General features: G+C 37.2%; 1 protein-coding gene across 1 annotated transcript in view; it reads right to left on the bottom strand.

Moving 5' to 3' along the window:
- Positions 1 to 26,680, bottom strand: part of PCLO (piccolo presynaptic cytomatrix protein) — a 417,562-nt gene that overhangs the window by 383,048 nt on the left and 7,834 nt on the right. Inside the window, 2 exon segments of the mRNA XM_040472795.1 lie at positions 4,796 to 6,205; positions 26,341 to 26,680. The exon segment at positions 26,341 to 26,680 is cut by the window's right edge and continues 101 nt beyond it. Of these exon segments, the coding sequence (XP_040328729.1) occupies positions 4,796 to 6,205; positions 26,341 to 26,680 (1,750 nt within the window).

The raw sequence follows: 26,680 nt of genomic DNA, 5'->3' as shown, positions 1-26,680 counted from the left end.
AAATGTGACCTTGCTTTGATGCAAATATTAGCAAATTTGCTGATATTAAAGTCCTAGTAATCACCAACTGACACAACTTACAAGTAAGAGAGGACACAACAAGAGGCATTTGTTTTCGAGTTCCCTAGGTCAATCAAACATATTACAGGAGAGAGGGGCATGGGCTCAGCCTCTGGGGCTTGATAGCTGCCCCCCTCTGATAGTCATTTTCCTGATCTCTAAAATCACTGTAAAACCTACCCAACAAGGCTGTTGTGAGGAAAAGGACTGTCTACTACCAGCCTGTAGCAAAAGGGGAAAAAAAAAAAAAAAAAAACAAAACCAGCAACAACAATAGCAGTCTACCTTTTCCCATAATGCCTGGACAATATTTTCTCTAGAAATCATCTATTTGCCTTTAATATTCAAACAAAATGGTAATAAAAGAAATATAAGTCAAAGGAACAATATGATAGCAATTTTAGACTTCCAGATTAACAAATATCATTTTAAATGTTTTTCTTCAAGTATGGAGAAGATTCAGTAAGAAAGGAATCACGTGACACCAGTGGTGGCATTGTCAACTGCTTTATCGTTGCCAAAGAGAATCTGACACTGCAAGGTCCTTGTCCCCTCCTTCAGTAACATCAGTACTGGTAAGCTTTCCTTGGGAAACAGTGAAAATACAATATATTTGCATCCAAAAATATTACTCATTTATAAGGAAAAAAATGAAACCTAAATCCCTAATATGAGAAGAATGTATACCCATGTATCCAAAAAATTAAGTAATATTTAAATTGATATTGAAAGAACATATCCATGTATCCAAAAAATTAAGTAATACTCATTTTAATAATATTTAAGAAGAGTTTAATCATGTGAATAAATGTTATATAATCACCTGTTAAGATTGGGATAGAGAACTATCAATATAGAATAGAATATTAAGCACGTAAAAAGGCATAGAAAAAAGACTAATGGAGAAATTGCTTTTTGATTAAATTTGTTTAAACAAAAATCTATTTTAAATCCCTATTTGGATTTTCTGACTAAATATACACTTAATATAAAGGCAACATATCAAAAGTCTCCTAAGACTTAAGAACCAAAAATTGTGCTTCTACCCACAAACTTGTCAACTTTCTCATGTAAGCTAAAAAGGGCTAGCAGGCGTCCCTCTCTGCCAGGGATGTCAGAAGTATTCACAGGGAATGCAGATCTCCACTAGGTGATTATTTTAAAAATAATTATTGGTAGAAGAGTTTCCTACTTATTGATTTTTTATTATTCTTTCAGTCTTCAGTTTGGTGTGTATGTATGTACTTATGTGCTTTTGGGTGCTGAGAGATATGTGTGTGAGTGTGTGTGTGTATTTATAATTTTTAAAGAGTTAAGTAATCGTTTTTAAAGTAAAAGCAGGATATGTGTTTGCCAAACTAAGAAACAAAGTGCACACCCATTAGGCTTTCCTGGAGTATTTGATAGACAATGCAGAAGCCACCTCGGCTAGAGAACAAAGATCTGAAGGGATCCCAGTTACACCAGTGGGTCTTAATTGGCTCAAAAGGCCCATTTGTTGCCTGGTGACAAATATATGCTAGCTATTCCTACATCATTTAGGCCATGCATAATCATCTTACTAAGGAAGCAAAATTGCGACCCTAGAACTTCCTGAAACATGAGGAGACATGGTTTTAAGTTTTATTCCCATAGTACAAAACTCCTTTTGAAAGGTATAGTAAAACCATTAAGATAAACATCTACTATGAGTAATTATGAGTCCTTTTTTGCATTTGAACTGAAGTAGAATTATTAAAATTCACTAGGTAAATGGATTGTCAATTTAGGCTGTTTTTCTCAGGATGCTTCCAAATTCTCTAAGACTAGCCCTTTCAAAAAGCCTTGCTGCTGCTTTTAAAATTAATAACATGTGTCCTGAGCTACCAGAAGTTAAAGCCTAGAAACCTTTTTCCTTGCTATCAGAGGCTAATGGATTACAGTGTCATTTATACAAACTTGGCATCAAACAGTTAAACCTTGAAGCTTAGGCTGAAGTCTGGCTACACCCCAGGGCCCTTGGGTAGACCTTGGCACAGCTCAGGTGTTGTGGGGGATGCTGTGCATGACAAACAGGAAGCAACCTCAGAGACAGGTGTGTTTGAGGGCTGTGCGGGGGAGGGGGAAATACTCTCTGTAGCTCCATAACCCATATAACCAGCCCTTCTCACCACCAGTGGAACAGAACAGCAAAAGGGGAAGGCGGGGTGGTACCCATGGGAAAAGAGGTGCTGCCTCACAGTGATTAGGTACAGCGGAAGCAGAGGCTTATAATATGAAGTTAAATGTGCTTTATTAGAAAAATACATGGAAACAGTTGAATCCTTACTTAGAAATACCATTTATTTGCATTGCAGGCATAAAGTCTGAGTATTTTCTGAGCGTGCCCTCTAAAACTAGAATGAAAGAGCAGAAAATATTAGGTAACAAGAAACAAATATCAAGCAGAGGGGAGAAAGCACAGAAATACGGCAACAATCAGGGAGAAGATGCTTTCCTAATCGCTCCTAACTGAAGGCAATGAGCAGAGATTAGCAGTTAAGAACTCTGGGACAGCACCACGATTTAAGCCTATAAATCGTATCTACAATTTTCTGGAAATATATGTGCACGTACGCACACACATATGCAAGCACAATGTGCCTTCTTTTCAACTAACTCCTTCTGCCAATCCTCTGAAGTCCTTTGGGGTAATAGTAATAGGGATACTTGAACAGTGATTAACTCAACTAACATCATTCACTCCCTTGATACTGGGTCAGCCAATGGACGTTACCTAAAGACCAGAGGGCACTAAGGCCTTACACTAACTGAAAACTTCATACGGATTAGCACAGTTAAGCTAAGCTAGGAGCCCTAGCCAACCGCTTTTGTTAACACCAGATTTTTTTCTCCTCTGAAACATAATCTCCTCTGAAACATGTATATACAGACACATTTGTACAAAGACACACACAAACACATACACACTCAAGTCCTCCCTCCACACTAGAGTGTTTTGTTTTGTTTTGTTTTGTTTTAGCGTGCCCAAAATACATTTTAAATGCAGACATTATGTTTTGTTTTTAGTGATGCAATTTGTTTTATAAGTATTAAACTGCACTGTGTTGACACCTTAAGACTCCTCATTAAAGGGTACAATTCTGTAAGTCTATGAAATACAAAATTTTCTGCTTCATGAATACACAACCAAAAACAACTCTTCTAAATATATGGAAGAAATTTAAGGTTTGCTTTTTGTTTTGCTTTTGCATTGAATCCAAAACACTGCAAGTAATAATTATAGTTGTTACCATTCAGGAAGTGCTGAGGGAAACCAAATTTTATCTGCCTTTTCAGTGGATCTTAGTTAACTTTATTCATCACAGATAAAGAAGATAAAAATGTGCTTAAATCTTTAGAAACAATACTTTCATATGGTGTTAATAATGTCAAAGCAACCTAAGTCTTTTAAAGGTAAAAGAATAAAAATTGTATATGGTTTATTCTTTTAAAAAACTTAACTTGGGGGCGCCTGGGTGGCGCAGTCGGTTAAGCGTCCGACTTCAGCCAGGTCACGATCTCGCGGTCCGTGAGTTCGAGCCCCGCGTCGGGCTCTGGGCTGATGGCTCAGAGCCTGGAGCCTGTTTCCGATTCTGTGTCTCCCTCTCTCTCTGCCCCTCCCCCCTTCATGCTTTGTCTCTCTCTGTCCCAAAAAAAAATAAACGTTTTTAAAAAAAAAAAAAAAAAAACTTAACTTGAAAACAACACCAGAATCTCTAAAGCTTCTTTTGTGTAGTTGCTAAAATCTGTTCAATTTTTCCATTCCAATGAATCACAAAATCAAAGAGCACAGAAAAAAAATAACCCTTAAGTATTTTTGATGTGTGTAAGACAATGAACAATTACTTAAAATTCAATGTCTAAATATTTATTAACCATCTGACACAGCAGCAAGCGTTTAATCCCTGTTACCCAAGATCCAAATATTCATTCCAATAGCCCTAACACATTACTAACGCTTATAGATTCATTCTTCTCTGTTAGGTAGAAATTTGCCATCTGCTGTTAGGTCATTTACATTTGGAGAAAATGTCTCATCATCCCATAAAAAAAATAAAAGTAAATAAAAACACAATTTCTTGACATCAGTTACTGAACCCCAGGTATCTTTTTTTTTTTTTTTTGGCACATTTCTTAAACAGTACTCTATTATATTTAAGCCAGATAACAGTCCCAAAGAGAATTATAAAAAGTCTAGACATAGTATGTTTGAATCAGTATTTTCTAATAAACAATATTAACTTACACTAAGTTCTTAAGAATTTTGTAAAATGACAGACCTCATGTTGTTTTGGGATCTGCAAGGAACCAAAACTTTCTTTAAGGTAGGAGAGACAAAAGGGATTGGAGATAATGGGAAAGGTAAATTAGAACCTTATTTGGTGTTAATGAGTGAAAACCGGATACGATTCCAAAGCTACAGGTCTTTAATTCATGAAGGAATGCGATTATTATTTTCAATTGTCAACTTATTTCATCTTCTTACTTCTGGTGCATAATCCAGAAAAATACAAATTATATGAAACTTTAGTAATAAACTAAGCATGTAATAATTGAAACGTCTTCTATGGCATCACTATTAATATACCTTCTTTACTAGAAATGTTTTGGTTTATTTTTTGGAGGTTTTTTTTTGTCTAAAAATTTGGTTAACAAAATATTTCACAATAAACATGATAGAGTCACATCCGTAAATAATATATAAATTGCTTACCTCAGTCAAGTGTGGCATAGGGTTAAATCCACAGAGATTACACACTTGATTCTTGCATTCCGTGCAAGTATTGAAGTTAGGAGGATCCTTAGAACCTATGTTGAGTTCAGTCTTGCAGAGAGGACAGGCTGATTCTGGTTTGGGAGTTTTCTCCAATTTGGGGGGAAGGACAGCCTTTTGAGGCTCAGCTGTTAGAGGTTTGCTATCCTTAACAGGCAGAGGCTTCTTTTCTGTTTCTGTTCTTTTTACTGTTGGAACTGGTTCAGATTTGGGTTCTAATTTTTCAACTACTGGAGCTTTTGCTTCCTTTTTCACAGGTACAACCTTTGCAGGTGCCGGTGGTACCTGACCTGTGGATTTGGGTGGCCCCTGAGAAGGAGGTGGCTGTGAAGGAGGAGGGCCCTGTTTTGTTGGGGCTCCAAGAGCACTCTGAGATTGAGACCCAGGCTGGCCTGCTGTGGAGATTAAATTTGATGCCTGGCTGAATATTGATGCTCCAAACCCAAAGAGTTTTCCAGTCACAGTTTCTTGAGGAGTCGTGGGCTGCGATTTAGGGGCATCGGTAATACTTCCCAGATTCAGACTGAAACGTCGCGACTGCTCCTGAGGCTTTGGGGGCTGCTGAGCTGTGGGGGCAGTTGGGCCAGTGGGAGGTCGTGGGCCTGCAGGTGGAGGTGACCCTTTTGGCATCGGCTTGGCATCTGGCTTAGGACTCATTTTGGTTTGTGCTTTCTTGGGCTCTTCTCTCTTCTGAACCGGATCAGCTTGTTTTTGACCTTTGCCCTCTGGGCTGGGCCCAGGATGTGAAATAATTTTCGAATCTGATGCAGGTCGGGGTATGACTTTAGAATCAAATGGGGTGACTTTTTCTCCCGTTGGTGGAAAACTCTGGGAGGGTTTGGCAGCGTCTGTTTTTAGAGGAGGGGTTATTATCTCTTGATCTTCCAACTGTACTTTGGGGCTTGGAATATCAGGTTGTGCTGCTACTGACAATGAAGACGCGACATCTGTGGCTGGCTTTCCCGTCTTGGGCTGCTTTGGTTTATCATCAGCCACGAGGACCCCGGCCTGCTCAGAGGGAACCGAGGGCTCTTTGGGAGGGGCTGGCTTGGGCGAAGACTCCGCCGCCGCTGGAGGTTGCCTGGCGGCAAGTGGGGGAGAGCCGTGAATGGTCGGTTGTTTCACTAGAGGTGGGGGCCTCTTAGACTCAGGTGCCTTCGAGATCTCCTGCTTGGGTACAGTATCCTTCTTTGGAGAAGTGTGCTGTGGCTGTGGGGATGGTTTGCTCACGGCAGATGCAGGACCAACAGGGGCAATCTTCGGTTTAGGCTGAGGTGATGAGGGAACTGGAGCCAGGTCACCTCCGAGAGCTCTTTTCATCTGACAGTTTAAACAGAGCCACTCTTTAATCTAGAAATAATATAAAATAATGGTCAGTGAGAGAGTAACAATGTGAAAACACAAAAACATTTTTAAAAATGCATGGTACCATTTGACACTATGTCGCTCATCATTTGAAACATAAAATATAGATCAAATTAGTTCACTTAGTTTATATTAAAATATTAACATGTTGAGGCGCCTGGGTGGCTCGTAGGTTAAGCATCCGACTTGGGCTCAGGTCATGATCTCACGGCTAGTGAGTTCAAGACCCGCATGGGGCTCTGTGCTGACAGCTCAGAGCCTAGAGCCTGCTTCGGATTCTGTGTCTCCTTCTCTCTCTGCTCTTCCCTGCTCATGCTCTCTCCCTCTCTCAAAGGTAAATAAACATTAAAAAAATTAATAAAATTAAATATAAAATGTTAATTATACTGAAATATAATTAATGAACCTCAGAGACTTAAACACCGTATATTTTAAGGAAAATAGAAAGTAAACATAAAAATATTTTTTTTCTAATATTAATTTTGTTGTTCTTTGCCTTTGGTTCACTGAAAGCATGTTTACCACTAGAAACAGAAAACACTGTATCATAAAAAGAAGAGTTATAACATAATAGATTCCATAAATCAGTTACATTAGATATTTTCTCTATTGATGGCTCATGAACAGTTTTCAGTTATACAACCCAGAGTGCGCTTGTCAAATTATTAACACATTGCTAATTTCTTAAATTAGCAGAGCATTACATTCCCCTCCAAGGCAACATAATCAAATGTGTGAAAACAAAAATTATTAACCACACTGGGTTAGAAAGAAAACATTCTCTGTTAAGAAAATAAGGAAAAAATAATGGCATCCCTTCAAATTATCATAAATAATACCATGATTTTACAGAGGAAATATTTTTTCTTTAAAGTTTTATGAATATACTAGAAAGAGCAATATAACTAAGCAATATATTGATTTAACCGGTGAGATACGTATACATGTGAAATATACATAACACACACACACACACACACACACACACACACACACACACAGCTTTAGGAGTAAGTTATCTGCTCATTTCATGTCACATCAATTATGAAAAGGAGACGGTGAATTCAATACTTATTTCAGAATATAATTTAAAACTACCTGTGTCTAACATTTACTTTTTTTTTTTTTTTTAAGAACAAGAGAGAGTGCACTAGTGGGGGAGAGGGGCAGAGGGAGAGAGAGAATCTTAAGCTAAGGGCTCCGTGCTCAGCACGAAGCCCAACATGGGGCTGGATCAAGAGTCGGCTGCCCAACTGAGCCACCCAGGTGCCCCTTCACCTTTTTTTTAAATTTCAAAATAATTTATGCTTATAATACAAAATTTTAAATATTTCCAAAATCATTTAGAATGTCAAATTCTATGTCATGTAATCTTTTCCACCCAAAGTAACCAGTGTTACCAGTTTGGCACTGAGGTTCTTTGTACAGAATTCTACATGGTTGAAAACTAAATATATGGAGCATTGATACCAGAAAAGTTTTCTATAATACAAAAGTGTCAAGTGTTAGGCTGGCAAAAAACATACACTTTACCTGCAAAGAATCTTCTTTTGAAAAGAAATGTAACTAACTTTTCCCAAACTCTTACTTTTTTTTAAATTATTTCACAGTTCATATTGTTAAGCATTTAAAAAAAATTTAATGTTTATTGATTTTTGAGAGAAAGAGAGACAGAGCATGGGTGGGGGAGGGGCAGAGAGAGAGAGGGAGACAAAGAATCCGAAGTAGGTTCCAGTCTCCATGCTGTTAGCACAGAGCCCAACGTGAGACTTGAACTCTTGAGCCCTGAGATTATGACCTGAGCCGTAGCTAGACACTTAATCAACTGAGCCACAGGCACCCCTATTAAGTTTTCTAATAAAAAAAAAATTTTAATTCAAAAAATTTTTAAAAATTTTACTGAATTTTTTCTTAATTATTAAAAAGGCTTTAAAATAAAAAGCACACAGAAGTTATTTAAACTCATTCGCCAGTATGAAAGGACTTATTTTGCAATCTCATGGTCAGGTAAACTTTTGTTTAGAGAAGATTAAAAAAGATTCTCAACTCTAACATCTTATTTCTGTTTAAAAGTGTGAATCATAAAGTAAAATTAAAATATTTGTTAAAAATAGGTAGGAAGTAACAGAAGTAAAGAGAACATAGACCAACTTGCAGCATGAATGAGAAGTGGTTTTCTTTTGGTGTACAATATTTTAAAGCATAAGTGTTAAACTTGTGAATTTTTTGTTTTTAAGGAATACAGAAAATAAATTGATGGAAATATTTACTAAAAACTTGTAAAAAAATAGGTAGAAAGTACTTGAGCGTTCATTACATTTGTTTTCAATATGGCAGTTGAATATCTACGTACTTTTATATTATCTTTATATTTCTGTATGTTTGAAGCATCTCACATAATAACTTTTTATACATATAAATATTTGAATCCCAAAAGAGAAACAATAGCTACTTAAAAGGTAAGCTAGAATGTTAGGAAAGTTTCACTCGATTTTACCCCCTTCTTGATGGACAGAAATTCCTCCATAAATATGCATCTACCTACTTGACCATCTCCCCTACTCTCAATGACACTTGTGCTGTTCTATTGTTTATTTTTTCTCATTTGTCTTTTTCCACAGCCTTCACTGACACCAAAGCACCTTATAATCATGCAGTCAAACAAGATAAAAGAAACTATAATTAAAAGCATAATTTTTTACCTAGTCTCTCTCATTGATTTTTTTCTACAAAATATTATGAGATGTACATCCATAATAACCACCTTAAATCACAAACTCCTAGGGTTAGTGACTTGCATTATAGTTAAATTGCTCTTCTTCTTTTTGACAAGTGTTACGGCCAAAGTCGATGTAAAATTCATACACTTACTTATTTTTAATGTTTTTTTTTTAATTTTTTTTTCAACGTTTATTTATTTTTGGGACAGAGACAGACAGAGCATGAATGGGGGAGGGGCAGAGAGGGAGGGAGACACAGAATCGGAAACAGGCTCCAGGCTCTGAGCCATCAGCCCAGAGCCCGACGCAGGGCTCGAACTCACGGACCGCGAGATCGTGACCTGGCTGAAGTCGGACGCTTAACCGACTGCGCCACCCAGGCGCCCCTTGTTTTTAATGTTTTTAAGTAAGCTCTACTTTAGCCCAACATGGGGCTTAAACTCATAACTCTGAGATTGAGTCTCATGCTCTACTAACTGAGCCAGCCAGGACACCCCACCTATTCATTTCTTTATTCAAGTATTTATCCGGTAACTTCTACTTGGCCTATGGCACTGAATAAAAGAGAAAAAATCTCTAGTCTCCTGGAGGCTGGATTACAGAAGAAAAATCAGATAAGAAACAAGTTAACATGTAATATAACTTCAAGGTTATTACAGGTATATATTAAGTGTCATCAGATATAGTATCAGATACTATATCTGATGATACTGTAATGACTCCTTTTTTCCTTTCATCCTGCTAGGAAACTTCCTAGTTTCCTTCCACTCTCCCCCTTGAACACTTCCTTGGATTCATTTGGTTTTTTCAGCAAAATATTCAGTCTCTGTGCAATGTGAACATTGGAGTTTCACACATAGCTAGCCAGTAGGCTCTCACTCCACCTTGAACCACTGCAAAATTAGTACACTACCATAGCATATCATATGCATAATTTATATTAAAACTTGGAAACATTCTATATTGCCCTTATTCCAAAATCAAATGTGTCCTTCTAATTTATGAATGCATATGACTCTTGTTTCCACATAAGGACACAAAGGAGAGTCAGGAAGAAAGGTAGAAAACCCAAGTCACCTCTTCTTCTCTTTTTCTCTTAATACACCCTTTTTTTTGAGATATTCCACGGTCCCAACTTTTATTCTTTTAATGACCATATTTTCTTCACTTGGATAAACAACACATAAAAAACATTTTGACGCCTCCATGTTCCTCCTCGCCACTAGAATACAGGTTAAAATCATTGTAGAGATCACAGTATGAAAAGCTTTTTATCCTCTTAGGATTTTTTTAGAAAGAGCTTCCTTTATATTTAATTCTACTGGCCAAATCCATTGAAAATAGAAATGATTTGCATCTCAGCGCTTAATCTAGTCCTGGAAACAGTGGCATTTCCAACTCCCTGATCAACTGAAAAACAAAAACAAAAGCAAACCTCCCATACACTGAGAAAATGAAAAAGTCCACAACCCGCCCCCCCGCTGCCCCCCACCTCCAGCATCACAAACCACCTTTAACTTTTCTGTGGGCAGTGTCGTTCACGATGCACACAGAGAAATAACAGTGCCTTTGGCCTCTCAGTCCTTGGCATTATAAATCCCATAGTATTTGCACTGCATTCTCCATTATTCAAGTGTGTCTACGATGCTTATGAAAGGTACTTTCCCATTCATCTTTGCACGTTTCCAAAGCCACTGTCCCTCACTTGTCCTTTGTGATTGCTCAGGTACTTTACACCCTCACAAAAACATAACCCAGGCAAAACGAACAACCACAGAAGGGGTGACTCTAACTACTTCCCCTCACACCTCGATGCCTCTCCCAAAACTGTGAAATAATCTTTTGCAAGAAATTGAAAGTATCTCATTTCCTTAATGTTATCATGCTAGCACTTACATCATCCTTCTATTTCCGAATCTATATCCCCTAAAAAGATGGTAAGCAACGAATGGTAAGGACTTTCTATCTAGGAGTCTTTCTATCGACCCCCGGGGGTCTAACTAACCCTTTAAGCATGATAGATGTCCACCGTTTTTGAGCTGGTTTGAATGAAATGAATTAGCTGAGAACGTCTGTGCTCTTCAAGCTACAGCTTTCCTGTATTTACTCTGCTAATTCCCACTGTTTACGCAGTTTGTATGACAGGCTTCGGCCTTCATTTTCTGGTTACGTGCCAATCTCCCCTGGAGAACCTGACCAGATACCTCTGCCCATGGACAATCTATTCCCATTTTGATTCAAACTGAAGGAGTCCCTCATAATCACCATACCTACTAAGCATACATATTTTCCCTGCCCAGAGGCAATTACTGTCTTGCTTCATTTCTAAAATTAAGCATTTGTCTCTAAGTCTGAGGAAAATTAACCTGAATTAATTGCCATCAGTGCCTCAGACACTCGCTGCCCATTCCATTTGGTACCCATGCCTGTAATAAAGTTGGTTCTTCTATTTCTATTTCATGATTGGGTCTTCAGTCCAATGTAGCCTTAAACAAGGATCTTAGAACACTTCAGTCCTTATGACTTCTTCCCCATGCCACAGAAGTCAGACAATATTCAAGGCCAAGGCTGGTTCACAGAAGAAACCCTCCACCAATATTTCATCAACAAGTTTCCAGGTCCCTTGCCACAACTAACACCTATTCCCTAACATTGCACTATACTCATCCACACCCACCTGATAAATGATGGGAAAAATGAAAGAGACAATACCAGGGAAGCCTACAACTATATCGATGTGTCCAAGAACTCTTATCTTCAATATATAAACATTAAAATGACTGAGTACAACTTTATTAAAAAAAACACATCCTGCTTCAGCTATTTGCAATTCTAGAGTTTACATAACAAAAGGAAAAAATAGTCATCTTTTGCTTTCCCTACCCAAAGCTTTACTTAAAGTATACAAATGAATTCAAGGTCTGGAGACACAACTGTTTAATGAGCTACTCTAATTCAATTAGCTTTTTGGAACGGAATAAAAGAAAGGAATAAAGTTGTTCATTCACTCTTCTAATTTAATACGCTGCATAAATGGGATAAGAGACTGGTTAGCCAGGATTTCTGCTCATTCTGAGGTCACTATGTATTCTAGCGTAGTCCTGCATATAATTAATATAGCACACCTCCCTGTTTAATCCAATCCCCTGGGTTCTACTTTGTTGAACCTTTGTTTTTTATCACAGCTGTGAAATACAGTAACACAACTTCATTATCTAAGGACTTTGATGAATAATCATAAATGTATTATTTAAATGTTTTAAGGGGTATCACTTAAGTTTGTGAACTGCATATAGAGTTTCAATTAATGTTGCCACTTTCAAACAAAGTTAGAAAAACTTTTGATTACTAAAATATTATATTCTGATTTTTAAGAGTGTGTCTTCAGTAATAATTTAAAATAATTAACTCAATACATCTAAGCATCAAGATGAGTTGGCAAATGTTGGTGTTCTAGAATTAAAGAATGCTCTTGCTCAAAACTGTTATTACTGTTATTAATCTATTTAGCTAAAAATTTCTCAAAAAAAAAAAATGTCTAGAAGCCCTAATGACTAACATCCAGTCTTCACTGCCCTCCAGACTGCAAATTTTAAACACAAAGTCTACATAAGATTTATAATGCAATTTCTGTTCAACATAGCATGCTACTGGAAATAATGGAACATCAAAAGAATAATACGATGTTGGGAATTTATATGTGTTGATGTGCACACCAATTCACATGAGCTGCAGAATAGATTTTCTTCAATCATGCTTTCATCCTGTCCCTATAAAACAAAACTTACTGGGTTCCTACTTCTGTAAGCATAACAACTAAACTTTTCTGCAGACCAGGACATCTATATGTACCATTTACTCTGTCACGGCAGTATCCTCTTTCTGTCTTATGTTAGTCATGATGCACAGCCCAATGTGTACTCCTCCTCCACTTACCTGAATATTACCCATCTTTACAGGCCACAGTGGATTTCCTTCTTTACCACTTAATATTCCAAGGTCTACCCTTCTCAGCTCTCACTACTATAGTATGAACCACAGCACTTAGACTCCGATTTAATTTTCTTTTTTAATTTTTCAGTTTAAAATGTTTTTCCAATTATTCCTTCTTCTCTCCTCTCATCACATGGACTCAAATGGAGCAACCACTTCTCATGATTTAATTACTCTGAATTTTTCCCTATTTTTTCATCAAATTCTCATCAAGTATTTACTGAGTATGTTATTTATATTTTATATTGTACTATTTGTATTGTTTTGAAGGCCATAAAAGAGATAATTGCATAACCTACATTATATAATAATGCAATGTATCCTATTATAAAGAGGAAACCAAGCTATCACTTGAAAACATTCTGTTTTCTGCTATTCAAGGACTGCCCAAGCCACAGGACCTCCTCCACAGAGGCAGTTACTCACTGAGAGCAGTTTGGCTGCAGATGGCTCGCTGTAGCTGACATCTTTAGCTGTGCATATTAATGCACAATTTATTTTGGCTAAAAACAGGGCACTAGCATTCCTCAGAACTGTGATGACATGCTTAGCAACTTGGGCAACAGTTTAGTTTAAAACGGTCCATCCAGAAGTGGGAAGGATACTTTCTCTCTGAAAGTGTGCAGATTACAAATTTCTGCTGCATAATTCAGTAACCATTACCAAACCTCATGAAATATACACTAAACATAAAATGTTTTCCTTCTTAAAGCATAATAATGTTCAGCAAACACTAACAATAACATATGCAAATCCTAAAAAAAAATCAGATCAATAAAAAAAAGCACAGTTTGGGGAACCTGGGTTGGTTAAGCATCAGACTTTGGCTCAGGTCATGATCCCATGGCTTGTGAGTTCAAGCCCCGCATGGGGCTCTCTGCTGTCAGCGCGAAGCTGGCTTTGGATTTTCTGTCTCCCTCTCTCTCTGCCCCTCCCCCACTCGTGCTCACTCTCTGTCTCTCTCTCAAAAATAAACATTAAAAAAAAAAAGCATAGTTTAATGTTTGTCAGTGCAGTCCAAAACAAGAAAACCACTTTCACCAAGCAAAACTTAAAAAATAATTACACTACACAGACATGAAAATATATTTGTACTCTATTACAGTCACACAGAGAGGAGAATCCCTCATCAGTCAAGTGAACTTACATACACTATGCATTAACATTTCTAAACAGTCTCTCATATGGCAAATCCCAACTTTTAGAACTTTAATGATTAACATACACCTTGAGGTATCACACAGTTTTGAAGCCTGTGATATAATAATTCCAATTAGGCTGTGTCTGCAAACAGCTTGTTGAATTGCCCTCTTATTTCATGTAAAAATGAAGATATAAATTCCATTAGTAAAAAGAACCAAAGGTCGCATAAACATTGTGAACGCATTATACATGCTGAAAGCTATGTATCTTTTTTTTGTTTATTGCTACATATCTTTTTTTTAAGTTTATTTTTGACAGAGAGAGAGCGTGCACACTCACAAGCATGTGTGCAAGTGGAGGAGGGGCAGAGAGAAAGAGAGAACTTGGGGCTTGAACTAATGTGAGATCATGACCTGAGCAGAGGTCAAGAGTCAGGCACTTAACTGTGCCACCCAGGCACCCTTCAAAGCTACAGATCTTTAATTCAGTCAGATGCTAACTGGAATTAAGATAATCATTTGTACATTGAGTTGGAAAGGAAAAAAAAATACTTTTTCAAAAAATATACTAAATGCTTAAAGTATATTAAATTTTTGTAAAAAACAACAAAATTTCATGAGTATTTTAGCGTCTTTTAAGCTGTGAGTGGGAGCCACTTATAACTTGTATTTATTCAAATTTTATGTAGTTGTACGTATGCCCATTTCCAAGAATGTCTTTAAGGAAACTCTTATTTTATTTTGTCATATTCTATTGTATTTTTAACATTTATTTAAATAATCTCTACATCCAAGGTAGGGCTCAAACTCACAACCCTGAGATCAAGAATCACATACTCCTCCAAATGAGCCTGCCAGGTACCCTGGAAAATGTGATTTTAAAATTACACTTAATAACCTTTATATTATTTTCAATTTTTTGTAGACCCCATCCACATTTTTCATTACCATTTATTTCCTTCTGACCACTTTTTAAATCCTTCTTCTGTGACGTTTAAAAACATAAATTTATACATTAAAATTTTTCCGAACTTTTGTAACTACAGAATTCCCAATCACATATTCACATTATAATGCCTACCACGGACTTATTTTCTTTTGTTGAAGCAGAAATCTGCTCTTACGAGTTGTTCCATGAATTCTACTGAAAATTCTAACTTTGCTGAACAAATGATACAAATGTCATATCTCCATCAATTGTTTTACAACTGATTTTTATTTTTATTTTTTTTTTCAACGTTTTTATTTATTTTTGGGACAGAGAGAGACAGAGCATTAACGGGGGAGGGGCAGAGAGAGAGGGAGACACAGAATCGGAAACAGGCTCCAGGCTCCGAGCCACCAGCCCAGAGCCCGACGCGGGGCTCGAACTCACGGACCGCGAGATCGTGACCTGGCTGAAGTCGGACACTTAACTGACTGCGCCACCCAGGCGCCCCACAACTGATTTTTAAAATCTGTGTTTTTGATTAAAGAAAAACATAGAAAAAGTGGTTAATTGTTTTATATTCAGGTGAGACTGGATCTTATCTATATGAACTTCATTATATTCTATTCTACAAACAAGTTTCCACCCTCACTTGCCAAATTATCACCCCTCCTTTTAGACTCTGAGTTCAATTCTTGACACTGAAAAAAGTTATCAACTTCATCATCTATATTTTCAAAATCTAACAGAGTGGCTAGCGAAGAGTAGAGCTCACAGTTTTCTTAAAGAACAAAAAGAACTCAGCAGTATAAAGCTCTGGTTTGAGCAACAGTGAGTAGGAAGGTATAAAACCACTGTTCTTGGACCTCAGTTTTGTTTACACTAAATTCCAAAAATAAACTGCCGCCAAGTAAATTTTTTTTTAACTTTAAGAATATGTAAAATTTATACACATGCACACATTCTTTCTTTAACCTACAAATTTAAGGAGTGGTCTATTTAAAGAGAACATGGTCTCTTATAAAAAATGATGCTAAATTTGGGGTCAGCAGATCTAAGTTCTTGTATGGGATTCACTACTAAGTAATTTTGTGACCGTATAAGTCACCTCAAGTCCCTAACTTCATTTTATCACTGACAAATGGAGTTAACAATGATGACACTATCCCTACTTACCTTTCAGAATTTTTATAAAGATTCACAATAATGATGATAATAAAAAAAGGTTTATCTACTAGTTTCAATTTCAAAGCACTTCCACTTATACTGCCAAATGTGATTTTTTACTTTATGAATATTTTTAGATCTAAGAAAACTAAATATTCAGAAAAATAGAATGGCCTGATCAAACCATACATCAAGTAAGCAGACGAGCTAGGGTTCATATGCACACTTTTCAAGTCTAAAATCCCATACTGCTTCCAGTTTTCCAAAGGGCCATCTGATGGTTAATTTATAAAGAAACACTGAAGATTTCAAATGACTTTACAATATGAGTTCTGATTGCTTTACTCTCTTTACTCACGTTTAAAATGTGAATACCATCTTATTAAAAGAGCATTAAATGACAAAAGTCATATAGAGATCCTAGTGCACAGTCTGAAATGCATAGTGTTCAAACTAAGATCTCTCCTTTCTGTGACCAAAGACCTATCTCCCTTTTTTACTAAAGGAAGAAAAAGGCAAGAAGCACTGTTTATGGGAAAGCTGTTGCTCCTTTATCAAAGGTAACTAGAACAACTTCAAAGTAAATTCAGAGGAATATCAGCAAAAATATGTACGTGTGAGGGGCAAAGCTAGGAGGACATCCCAGATGTTCTGATGCCTTACTGATGCACTTGATGTGGGTGCTACTTTAAGGAAAATAATTATAAACTTCTACCAGACTATTTACATCTTTATCTTCAAGGTACTATCTTTGACATATTTGCAAGGAAGAGCTCATTTTAATCTAAGCTAATTAAGATATGGAAGGGGAGCAAGTGTTAGATATGTTTTCTCAAGGGATGTGAACAATGAGCAAGTTAACCCAGCACTTTATTAAGTTTACTGATCCACTAAATGATTTGTGTAGGTGTGGGTATCTGCTTTCACAACAGAACATCTGTCCTTACCAAGTTATATATATCATCATACCAGGGCAATAATATGTAACACCAGCCTTAGTAGATATTATAAAAGCCAAAAGCTGGATACGCAGAAAGTCACCTGAAACATCTAGTCATTTAAGAGCTGAAAATGAAAAAAACAAACAAAAAAAAAAGGCTTTGATGCTAATGACTAAACTTAATGGTAGAGCATGAGAAATATTTATTTTATACAGGGAACATCCAAGTCATGAGAAAGACGTTGCAAATTGAAGCATATCAAAAAATGAGAGCTAAATAAATATGGTGTCTGTAGACATATTTAAGTAATATAGAGCTTTAAATGAGTAACTGGGTATTTCTATTCATTTAAATTCATTAGAAAACTATTTTAAAGGAAGATAAATTCTGTTAAAATCAAGATATCCTTTACTTAAATCTTATTAATGATACCATATAGTCAGAGAATAGCAAAAAAAAAAAAAAAAAGTCCTTTAACTTCAGAATATAAGAACCTTGTATTTAGCATCAACAGCATCTATTTCCCTTCACTGGATTCACGTAAAAATGCTGTCAGTTACAGGCACCTGGGTGGCTCAGTTGGTGAAGCCTCCAACTCTTGATTTTAGCTCAAGTCATGATCTCACCATCATGAGATCAAACCCCATGTCAGGCTCTGTGCTGACCATGGAACCTGCTTAAGATTCTTTCTCTCTCTCCCTCTTTCTCTCTCTCTCTCAAAATAAAACAAATGAACAAACAACAACAACAACAACAACAACAACAACAACAAAACAGCGTCAGTTAAAGCATACACGGCTGTGACTAAGAACGTATTAAAAACTGACCAAATTTCCCATTACAGGCATGAGGCCCTTCAGGTCACCACTGTTATTTAGAACCCCAAATTCCTGGCACTTCATCTAGTAAAATGCTCACGCTGAAGATGTAAAAATCAAGAATCTAAATCCTTTATTCATTCTGACACATCATATAAATTGTTCCACCAATCATTTGATGAACGAGGGTTTTTTTAAGTGTTAATTGTAACATGAATTTACAAGGTTAAAAAAAAAAGTACAAAAAAGGTATGACATTAAAGGTAAAACCTTCTCTCTCTACCACCAAGCCTAACTCTCCAGAATCAGTGTTAAGTTTTGCTTTGATTTTTTTCTTGTGGTTGCCATTATAGTATCAAATAAGTTTTGATCCATAAATTTAAAATATTACGAATTTTACTCACTGTACTTACTACAGAAGTACAGTAGAAGTACTACTGTACTTACTACAGAAGCTACAGTTCTTGAAGACAACCTTATATTACCACTACTTTAGGACTGTCTTAAGCAATCTCCAAGAAATTATGTTTAATGAACTATGTATTTTTTTTTTTAATTTTTTTTTTCCAACGTTTATTTATTTTTGGGACAGAGAGAGACAGAGCATGAACGGGGGAGGGGCAGAGAGAGAGGGAGACACAGAATCGGAAACAGGCTCCAGGCTCTGAGCCATCAGCCCAGAGCCCGACGCGGGGCTCGAACTCACGGACCGCGAGATCGTGACCTGAGCTGAAGTCGGACGCTTAACCGACTGAGCCACCCAGGCGCCCCATGAACTATGTATTTTTAACACACAATAAAATAAGGCGTAACTTTTTCAGTTTGATTTCTGTATCATGTAATATCATGTCACATTCTACCACCGTTTTGTAATCACATTTTCCATCCATTCTTTTTATTTTCCATTTTAATAAAAGAACTTCCTCTACTGATTATGATGTATGTATAGATAGGTACACATGTACATATAGACAGAGAGAGAGGTGATAACTTGCCTGCATTCTTTCATGTGTTAACACATTCTTAAGCGCCCTCACACTCTCTCCCGATATCTTGCCGAGGTACAGAATTCATCTTAACAGCCTATCTAGAAACTTAAAGAAAGTGCTCCCTATCTACTGTCTTCTATGCTGATTATGAGGATTGTAGCTGTTTGATTTCTCATCTTTTTTTTGTAGATGATATCATTTTTCTCTGTGGAAGCCTTTCCGGTTTTCTCCTTATCTTTGGAAATCTGATATTTTACCAGGATACACCTATCAGTCATTTTATTAATTTTGCATGGCCAGTGGGTAGGCCTTTACAATCTGAAGACTTCAATCTTTCTTTACCTCAGAGAAATTTCTTCTGGAGCTTATCTCCACCATCTTGATTCTTTCTTTCTGTAACTCCTATTAGAGTTCTTTGATACACTCTCCATGATTTTTAATATTTCTCTTAGGGCCCCAGATCCCCCAGAGTTATAAATAACCACCTCCCCAAAATGTCTACAACTCCATTGGCAGGCATCCAGAAACAGCCCCACACCGGAGATAAAATGCCCATTCTCCAGTCTCTATATTACTACAGGAAGTAGTAAAGAGGAAAATCTCAGAGTTCTATACCTTCCTAGGTGCATTCCCCACTCGTTCCTTCCTTAACCGTTCCAAAATCCAAGCTTTCGCTACAACTATATACACAAATTAAACCTTTAGTCACTATTAAAAATACCAGATTCCCAAGTTATCTATCAGTTTCAAGCCTCTAATCCTTCAATGGGAATGCGGGAACTCTCACCACCCAACCCCTCCCACCCATGGTCCAGGCTATAACCTTCTGCTACTTCATCTCTCTCAATAACATTTATCACCAGCTGTCACACTATATATTTTATGTGTTTATCACTCTTAGTAGAATACACACTGCATAGGAGAGAATTTCTGTGTACTGTGTTCACTCTTTGATACCCAAAGTCTAGAACGGTGCCTGAAACACAGTAAGGGTTCGGTAAGTAGTTGCCTAATTTTTTAAATTGCTCTACAATCTGGAAAAATCTTAGGCCTTTTCCAGACCATCAAGTGGGCCCAATGAAATTTGAGCGTGCTACTTATTTATGGAATATTCTCTTAAACAGTTCTTAAGAACAGTAAGAATTTTTATAAGTTGTTTATATGTCCCGAATGAATGCTCTCCTAGGAGGTCACGTGTTTTTTCTTTTGTTTTGTTTTTCACTGTTTCACCTGTGTCCTTCGTGTGGTATCATTGCTAAAATGTCAAGTTAAGTCTCTTCAAGCCTGTCATTTACAGTGAATGTCTCCATTATTTACTAGGTAATCATCAGAGGTTTTTCTGTGTTCGTGGACAGTTCTGCCTCTCCATTCATCCTCTCCTTTAAAGGAGAGGATATGGGACAACAGAGGGTCAGTGTTCAAGTAAGGACAGCTTTACAGGACAGTAACAGATCAGAGTGGTTGACTCACAGTTGACTAATGTTTTATTTGTTTTTGCCTTTAAATTATTCCATTGTGCGAGAATGGCATTACTTCTAATTCTCTTCCAAAGTCCCTAGTTTTCTCATGAGGAGCCATTAGGCAGCTCATCCCTTCATTTGGAGAATTCTTTGGCTTTGGCTCGAGGGAAAGAAAAATAAAGACTCTCCCTACGGTCTTCCCACTGGAGATTAGGAAAGAGTCCACTAGTCATATTTGTTCCTACTGCAATTCTTTAATTTGTTGTTTGATCACTACCCATAGTCCATCACTGCTTTCTAGATTTGTTCATTCCTAGCTTAGAGCTTAGAGGGCTTCTCTGAGGAAGCCACTTGTTTGATGGTTTCCTTGGTTCTTTTTCTGTCATCGTCTTCCCATTTTCTATCTTCTGGAAATTCAACAAGCCAACTTATACTGCTGGTGGTCTTTCCTAACTTCTGGAAAGACCTTTTAAAAAGTGAGACCTTTGGAGATAGGAGGCGAACTTACGTGTGCCCAGTCTTCCTTTTTAAGAGGAACTGTGTTATCGACTTTACTTAGAACTTGAGGTGAGAAGACCTCTGTGCTAAATCAGCAAGCAACTAAGAGGAGAATATCCCCTTTTCTAAACATTCTTCCAGCTACTCTACCATCAGGAAGCTCTTAACAGGTTTTCTTTCTCCACAGGCTCCAGCCTCCTGACATTTGGCAGAGCTCTACTCCTTCCCACTAGTTCTTAACACATTTTCCACATTTCCACCCTTAGTTTCTCTCACCAGTAACAGAAGATGCAGCCATCCTATCCACCTCAAAGAGGTGTCCAGTTAAGTCATTTTGCCAACCTAAAGAACTTGCACCATTTTTTGTTTTGTTTTGCTTTAATAAATGGAGGGAATTTACATGCAGGTCTAGGTGTGTTTGTTTTGGGGATTTTTTTGTTTTTTTGTTTTGCTTTTGTTTTGTTTTTTAGCTCCGGAAATATGGCCATGTTTTTGTTCAATAAAATACGTGGTATCATCCAAGAGACTGATTAACCTATGGTCCATTATGATCAAAAATAAATATGACCAAAAAAAGCACCTTAACTAACATTTGGTTCATTATCAACATACTGAAAAATGACAAGTCATTTCATAGATTACAAAATTTGACAAGAGCCAGGAGAATTTTCAGACATGAGGGACAAGTCTTTAAATTTCTCCCTAAATCTTGCCCCAGGCTATGTATCAAAAGATATCTAGTATATGAACAATAAAAACAATGAGAAAAAGTGCTTTTGTTGCTATGTAGAAAGCAAATGTTCAGTTTCTGTGTCAGAAAGGAAGCCCAAAGAGAGAGCCTGCATTGTTGAGGTTTATTCCATTAATGGACTGGTAAGAAAAGATAGCTATAAACTCCTCTTGGCATCAAAAGTTTAGGCTTAGAGCCAGTAGATTCTTAACATTTATTTGGAGCAGCACACATTCTGACAGTCACCAGAGTGGATGGTTTAAATACCATCCTCTTCACATAGATATTTGAGCTAAGGTGTGTGTGTGTTTGTGTGTGTGTATGACAGGAGTAGGAGAAAGCTCACAAGTCTAGTTAAGGAAGTCAAATCCCCTTCCCTAAAGCTTGCTGTCAGAGTGATGATACCTCTCCAGTCCTTCCTCCCCAGATCAGTATCCATTTAAGAGCCAGGATGTTCATAAGCACATATTGTCATAATTCTGATACATTGGTAATGAAAAATATCAGAGAAATCCTCCTAGTCTTTTCAAGAAGTGATACAAGAGAGCAGTATTCTATTTAATCCACAGACTACAAAAGTAATAATACTGAGTTACTTGCATACTCAAACTTGAAAACAGTAAATCAATGTAAATTAAAGAATTAAAGAACATCCCGCCTCTGTCCCTGTCCTGCATAGAAAAACTGTCTACTCAGTCTGAATATTTGAGGGCAATGTGACCCAGAGCACCACATCCTCTTCAGAAGATGCAGAAAAGTTCACTTCCTCATGGATCCATAGAACAGCTCAGAAATGGTGATAGTTCCCAAAATTTCATCTATCTTATTATCTCTTGAAATAGAAGCTCCCAGCCTCTCTCCAGAGGTCTAATTTCTCAACTCTGACCCCCTTGATTATTCAGGAGTGAGGAACTGCCCATTTGGTGGACAGGATTAGGAAAGATGCCTTCTTAAAAGAGTTCAGAATTAGTAGCTCAGTCGGTTAAGTGTCTGACTTCAGCTCAGGTTAATGATATCATGGTTCGTGGGTCTGAGCCCCATGTCGAGCTCTGTGCTGACAGCTAGGAGCCTAGAGCCTGCTTCGGATTCTGTGTCTCCCTCTTTCTCTGACTCTCTCTCTCTCTCTCAAAAATAAAAATAAACATTAAAAAAAATTAAGAGTTTAGAATTAGAACTCAGATGACATTTTTACTTATGGGGGAAAAATAAAGTTGAAAGAAATGTCAAGTTAAATCAAATAATCAAATGGCTCTAGATTGCTACCTCAGAACCAAACAACTTATGATATTGTATCCAAGTATAAAGAAAAGAAAGGTGAGAGTAAACTTTAAAAGTTAAATCTTATCCACATTGCATTATATTGTAACTCTAAAAGCACTTAATGCATTTAAAAATACTTTATCATACAAATGTTCAGATAATCCTAATAATCCAATGTGTTGGGCAGAGAATAGATTATTATATTCATTTTCAAATGGCATCCTTGCTACAGAAAGTTTAAATGATTTGCCCAAGTTGATCTCAACAGTAATGGGAATGTGTTCCTTTAATGAGCTAGTGAGGTAGACCTGCCCTCATAGTCCCAACTCCTTTTATAAGTGTCTATATTCCTGCTATTCTTCACATTTCCAACTCAAATTCTTCTGTTTTCATAAAGATCATTATGATACCCAGACCTGACCCCACCCCCACGACTGATAGTGATGTTTTCTTCCTCTGACCTCATAGCACTTTATCTCTGCTTCTACCAGAAGTAAGTATATTGGGAATCAGGAGATTCGGTTTGAATTCTGCTTGGTTATTTACTGCCATGAAGATCCTAACAAGTAGCCACAGTAACCACTTGAACACTAGTCTTCTCACTATTAGAAAAGAGAAAACTATAGTACAGATAATATATGCCCATGGAATTTTTTGGAAATTTAAGTTTGATTAAACCAGTAGGAAAGAACTATGTTAAATGTAAAGCCCAACACAAAGTTACTTTTCATATACACGTTTTTCTTTTTTATATCCACTTTTATTTCCCCTATTTTATTTCCTGGAAGAAAGACTCCATATCCAGTGAATACTTGATTCCGTCACAGCACTCATTGGTGCTTCACAAGAAGCATTTGATACAAACTTCTAAAATGAATGAATGATCAAATGTATGACTACATTAATCAAGTAAGTTTCGTAAAGCAGCATGTTCATCACCACCTGCTAAACGTTGAAGGCCAAAATCTGACTTCAACTCCTCTCCAATCTCATTGTCTATTTTCCCCCACCACGTCAGCCAACCTAGATTTACCTCTGATTCCTTAAACACACCGTAAATTTTTCTGGCTCTAGGTCTTGGACCAGATCATCATCCCCTTTCATGTCCTTTATCTGTTGGAATAGTACCCATCCTTACAAACCTAGCTCAAATGCCATTTTCTCCATGAAGCTTTCCTTAATCTCACTCACTAGAAATGACGCTTCCTATTCCACAGTATTTGTTCATCTCTCATTGCTCTTATCATGTGACCACATAGTACGTTTCCTTGTGCATATATTATCTAACCTAATACTCTGATTGTGTTATGATCAGCCTTATGTTTTAGTTATCTTTATATCCTGCCAAACCTATATTAAAATGTCTTCCATATAACAGGTACTCAAATAATATACGTGGCTTCAAAGTCCAACTGCATGTTTCTGCTTTATAAATTGGCAAATGACATTTTATGAAATGATCGTCCATTGCTTTAAGTCATTATGACTGTACATTCCTATCAATGTCATATAGTACGAGCAGAAAGAGATCTTCATTAAAATTTTAAAAGCTACCAACATATAAACAAACTTCTTATAATCCAATTTCTGCTATAATTTGAAAGCAGCATGTTCTTATTAATTGCAATGTTATCATTAAAAATGACCTATCTGGGGGTGCCTGGGTGGCTCAGTCGTTTGGGTGTCCAACTTCAGTTCAGGTCATGATCTATGAGCCCTGCATTTGGCTTTGTGCTGACAGCTCAGAGCCTGGAGCCTGCTTTCTGCTTTGGATTCGGTGTCTCATTCTCTCTGCCCCTCCCCCACTTGTGCTCTTTCTCTGTCTCTCAAAAATAAATAAATGTAAAAAAAAATTTTTTTAATGGCTTATCTGGAAAGTTGAGGTAGTCAATATGACTTTGGGATAAGAAGAGCAAATGATACTTTAGAAAAAAACCAGAAGTTGGCACATTTTTAATTTACATCATTTTTATCTCTCCTTGGCAGCAAACATCCCAACTAATCTAACAGCTACCAATGATCATCAATGCTGTTATTATTGTAACATAGACTTCATTTATAACAAGGGTACACAAGTTTTCTCTCTCGGGGATATTTAAATCACACAATCCTTCATCGCCTGCTGTCAGCTCCTTCCTGGGCTGTTCGCAGACATAATGTACACATAAGCCAATAACAGCTGTCCTCCAGACAAGCTAAGTGATTTCTGCACCTTCTCATCGGGTGGGAGCCACCAGATTTCTTTTAAAAATGTATTCTTCTGGCCTCTCTGTTCTCACTTATCTCATTATGTCACCTTCCCTGTATTATTTCTTAACTCCAGAGAATTTCTGAGTGGTTTTTTGTTGTTGCTGTTTTGTGTTTTGTTTGTTTTGTGTTTGTTTGTTGCTGTTTGGGGCTCTTGTCCCTTCTCCTTGAATGTCCCCAAATCTCCACCTATCAAAATCTGATTTTATCCAGGGCCTTTAAGTGCTAGGTTAACATTAACTGAATTCTTGAGAATTATTTTTCTGTCCTCAATCAGAGTAAACAATGATGAACAATCATTTGTCACTACTGGCCCCTTTATGATTTGATAGTCAGGAAGGCATACCCAAAGACTTAAAAATATAAAATACGATCCTTCTGAGAATACACCCATCAGTGTTGAACCTGCTCTTATGACTTCTTCATTTTACAAACTGACTTATGTTGTTATTAATGACTCTCAACTAATAAGTGAAACATTACTTCATAAGGTATATCAAAATCACTGGCAGGAAAAGGAGAGGTATAGTTTGGAAAAGTGTACTTAATTTTATATTAAAATTGTTTTTATGGGGCTCCTGGGTGGCTCAGTCAGTTAAATGTCTGACTTCAGCTCAGTTCATGATCTCACGGCTTGAGTTCAAGCCCCACATCAGGTTCTATGCTGACAGCTCAGAGCCTGGAGCCTGTTTCAGATTCTGTGTCTCCCTGTCTCTCTGTCCCTCCCCCACTCACCCTCTGTCCCTCTCTCAAAAATAAACATTAAAAAAATGTTTAAAATTGTATTTATAATGGGAAAACATGGTCCACTTTTTTCGCAGCACAGAAATGATCCCAGTTAAGAGTACCATAATTTTGGAAGGCAGGAGTATGAATTTAAAAGTTAAAGTAATTATCACTGTATGGTAAGTAATAATAAATAGTGTGGATCTTACAGAGTGCAATGAGTATATGCTCGGCATCTTTGATTTCATTTCGACTTTATATGCCAAAGTTATCAGAAATTGTGGCAGCATTTTGGGCTTATTATTGGAGAAAATGGCTTAAAACTTTTTTTTTCTAAATTTACAATTAGAGAAGAAAAAGAGAAAGGAAGGAAGGAGAGGGAGAAAGAAAGGACAAGAGAAAAATAATGCCATCCTATCATACCAGTGATAAACCAAACACCATTTGTGTAAGCAATGATAATGGTTTAAGAGCATGAACACAATAAATAAACACACTCACCTCGGTTAAATGAGGATTGGGATTAAAACCACACAGGCTACACACAGTGGTTTGACACTCAGTGCATGTGTTAAAATTGGCCTTTTCTGGAACATGCAACAGAAGTTCAGTGGTATTGCAAAGAGGACAGATGGTTTTAGGGAGGCCTTGTCCTGGAGTCTGGGCTGCAGACGGAGCAGTGGATGGCTGAGGAGGTTTCCCAGCTTCTGTTTGGCTTACTGGTTTTGTAGACGGCTGAGCTGAAGGCTTTGCCGGGCCTGGCTGTTGAGGTGGGGGCTTTGCCGGGCTGGGCTGCTGAGAAGGGGGCTTTGATGGGCCGGGCTGCTGAGGAGGGGGCTTT

This window comes from Herpailurus yagouaroundi, unplaced genomic scaffold (assembly GCF_014898765.1).
Source record: "Herpailurus yagouaroundi ecotype Mexico unplaced genomic scaffold, PumYag 100, whole genome shotgun sequence".
Lineage (NCBI taxonomy): Eukaryota > Metazoa > Chordata > Mammalia > Carnivora > Felidae > Herpailurus > Herpailurus yagouaroundi.
The sequence above is the reverse complement of the archived record's forward strand: the minus strand, read 5'-3'. Positions and strand labels throughout refer to the sequence as shown.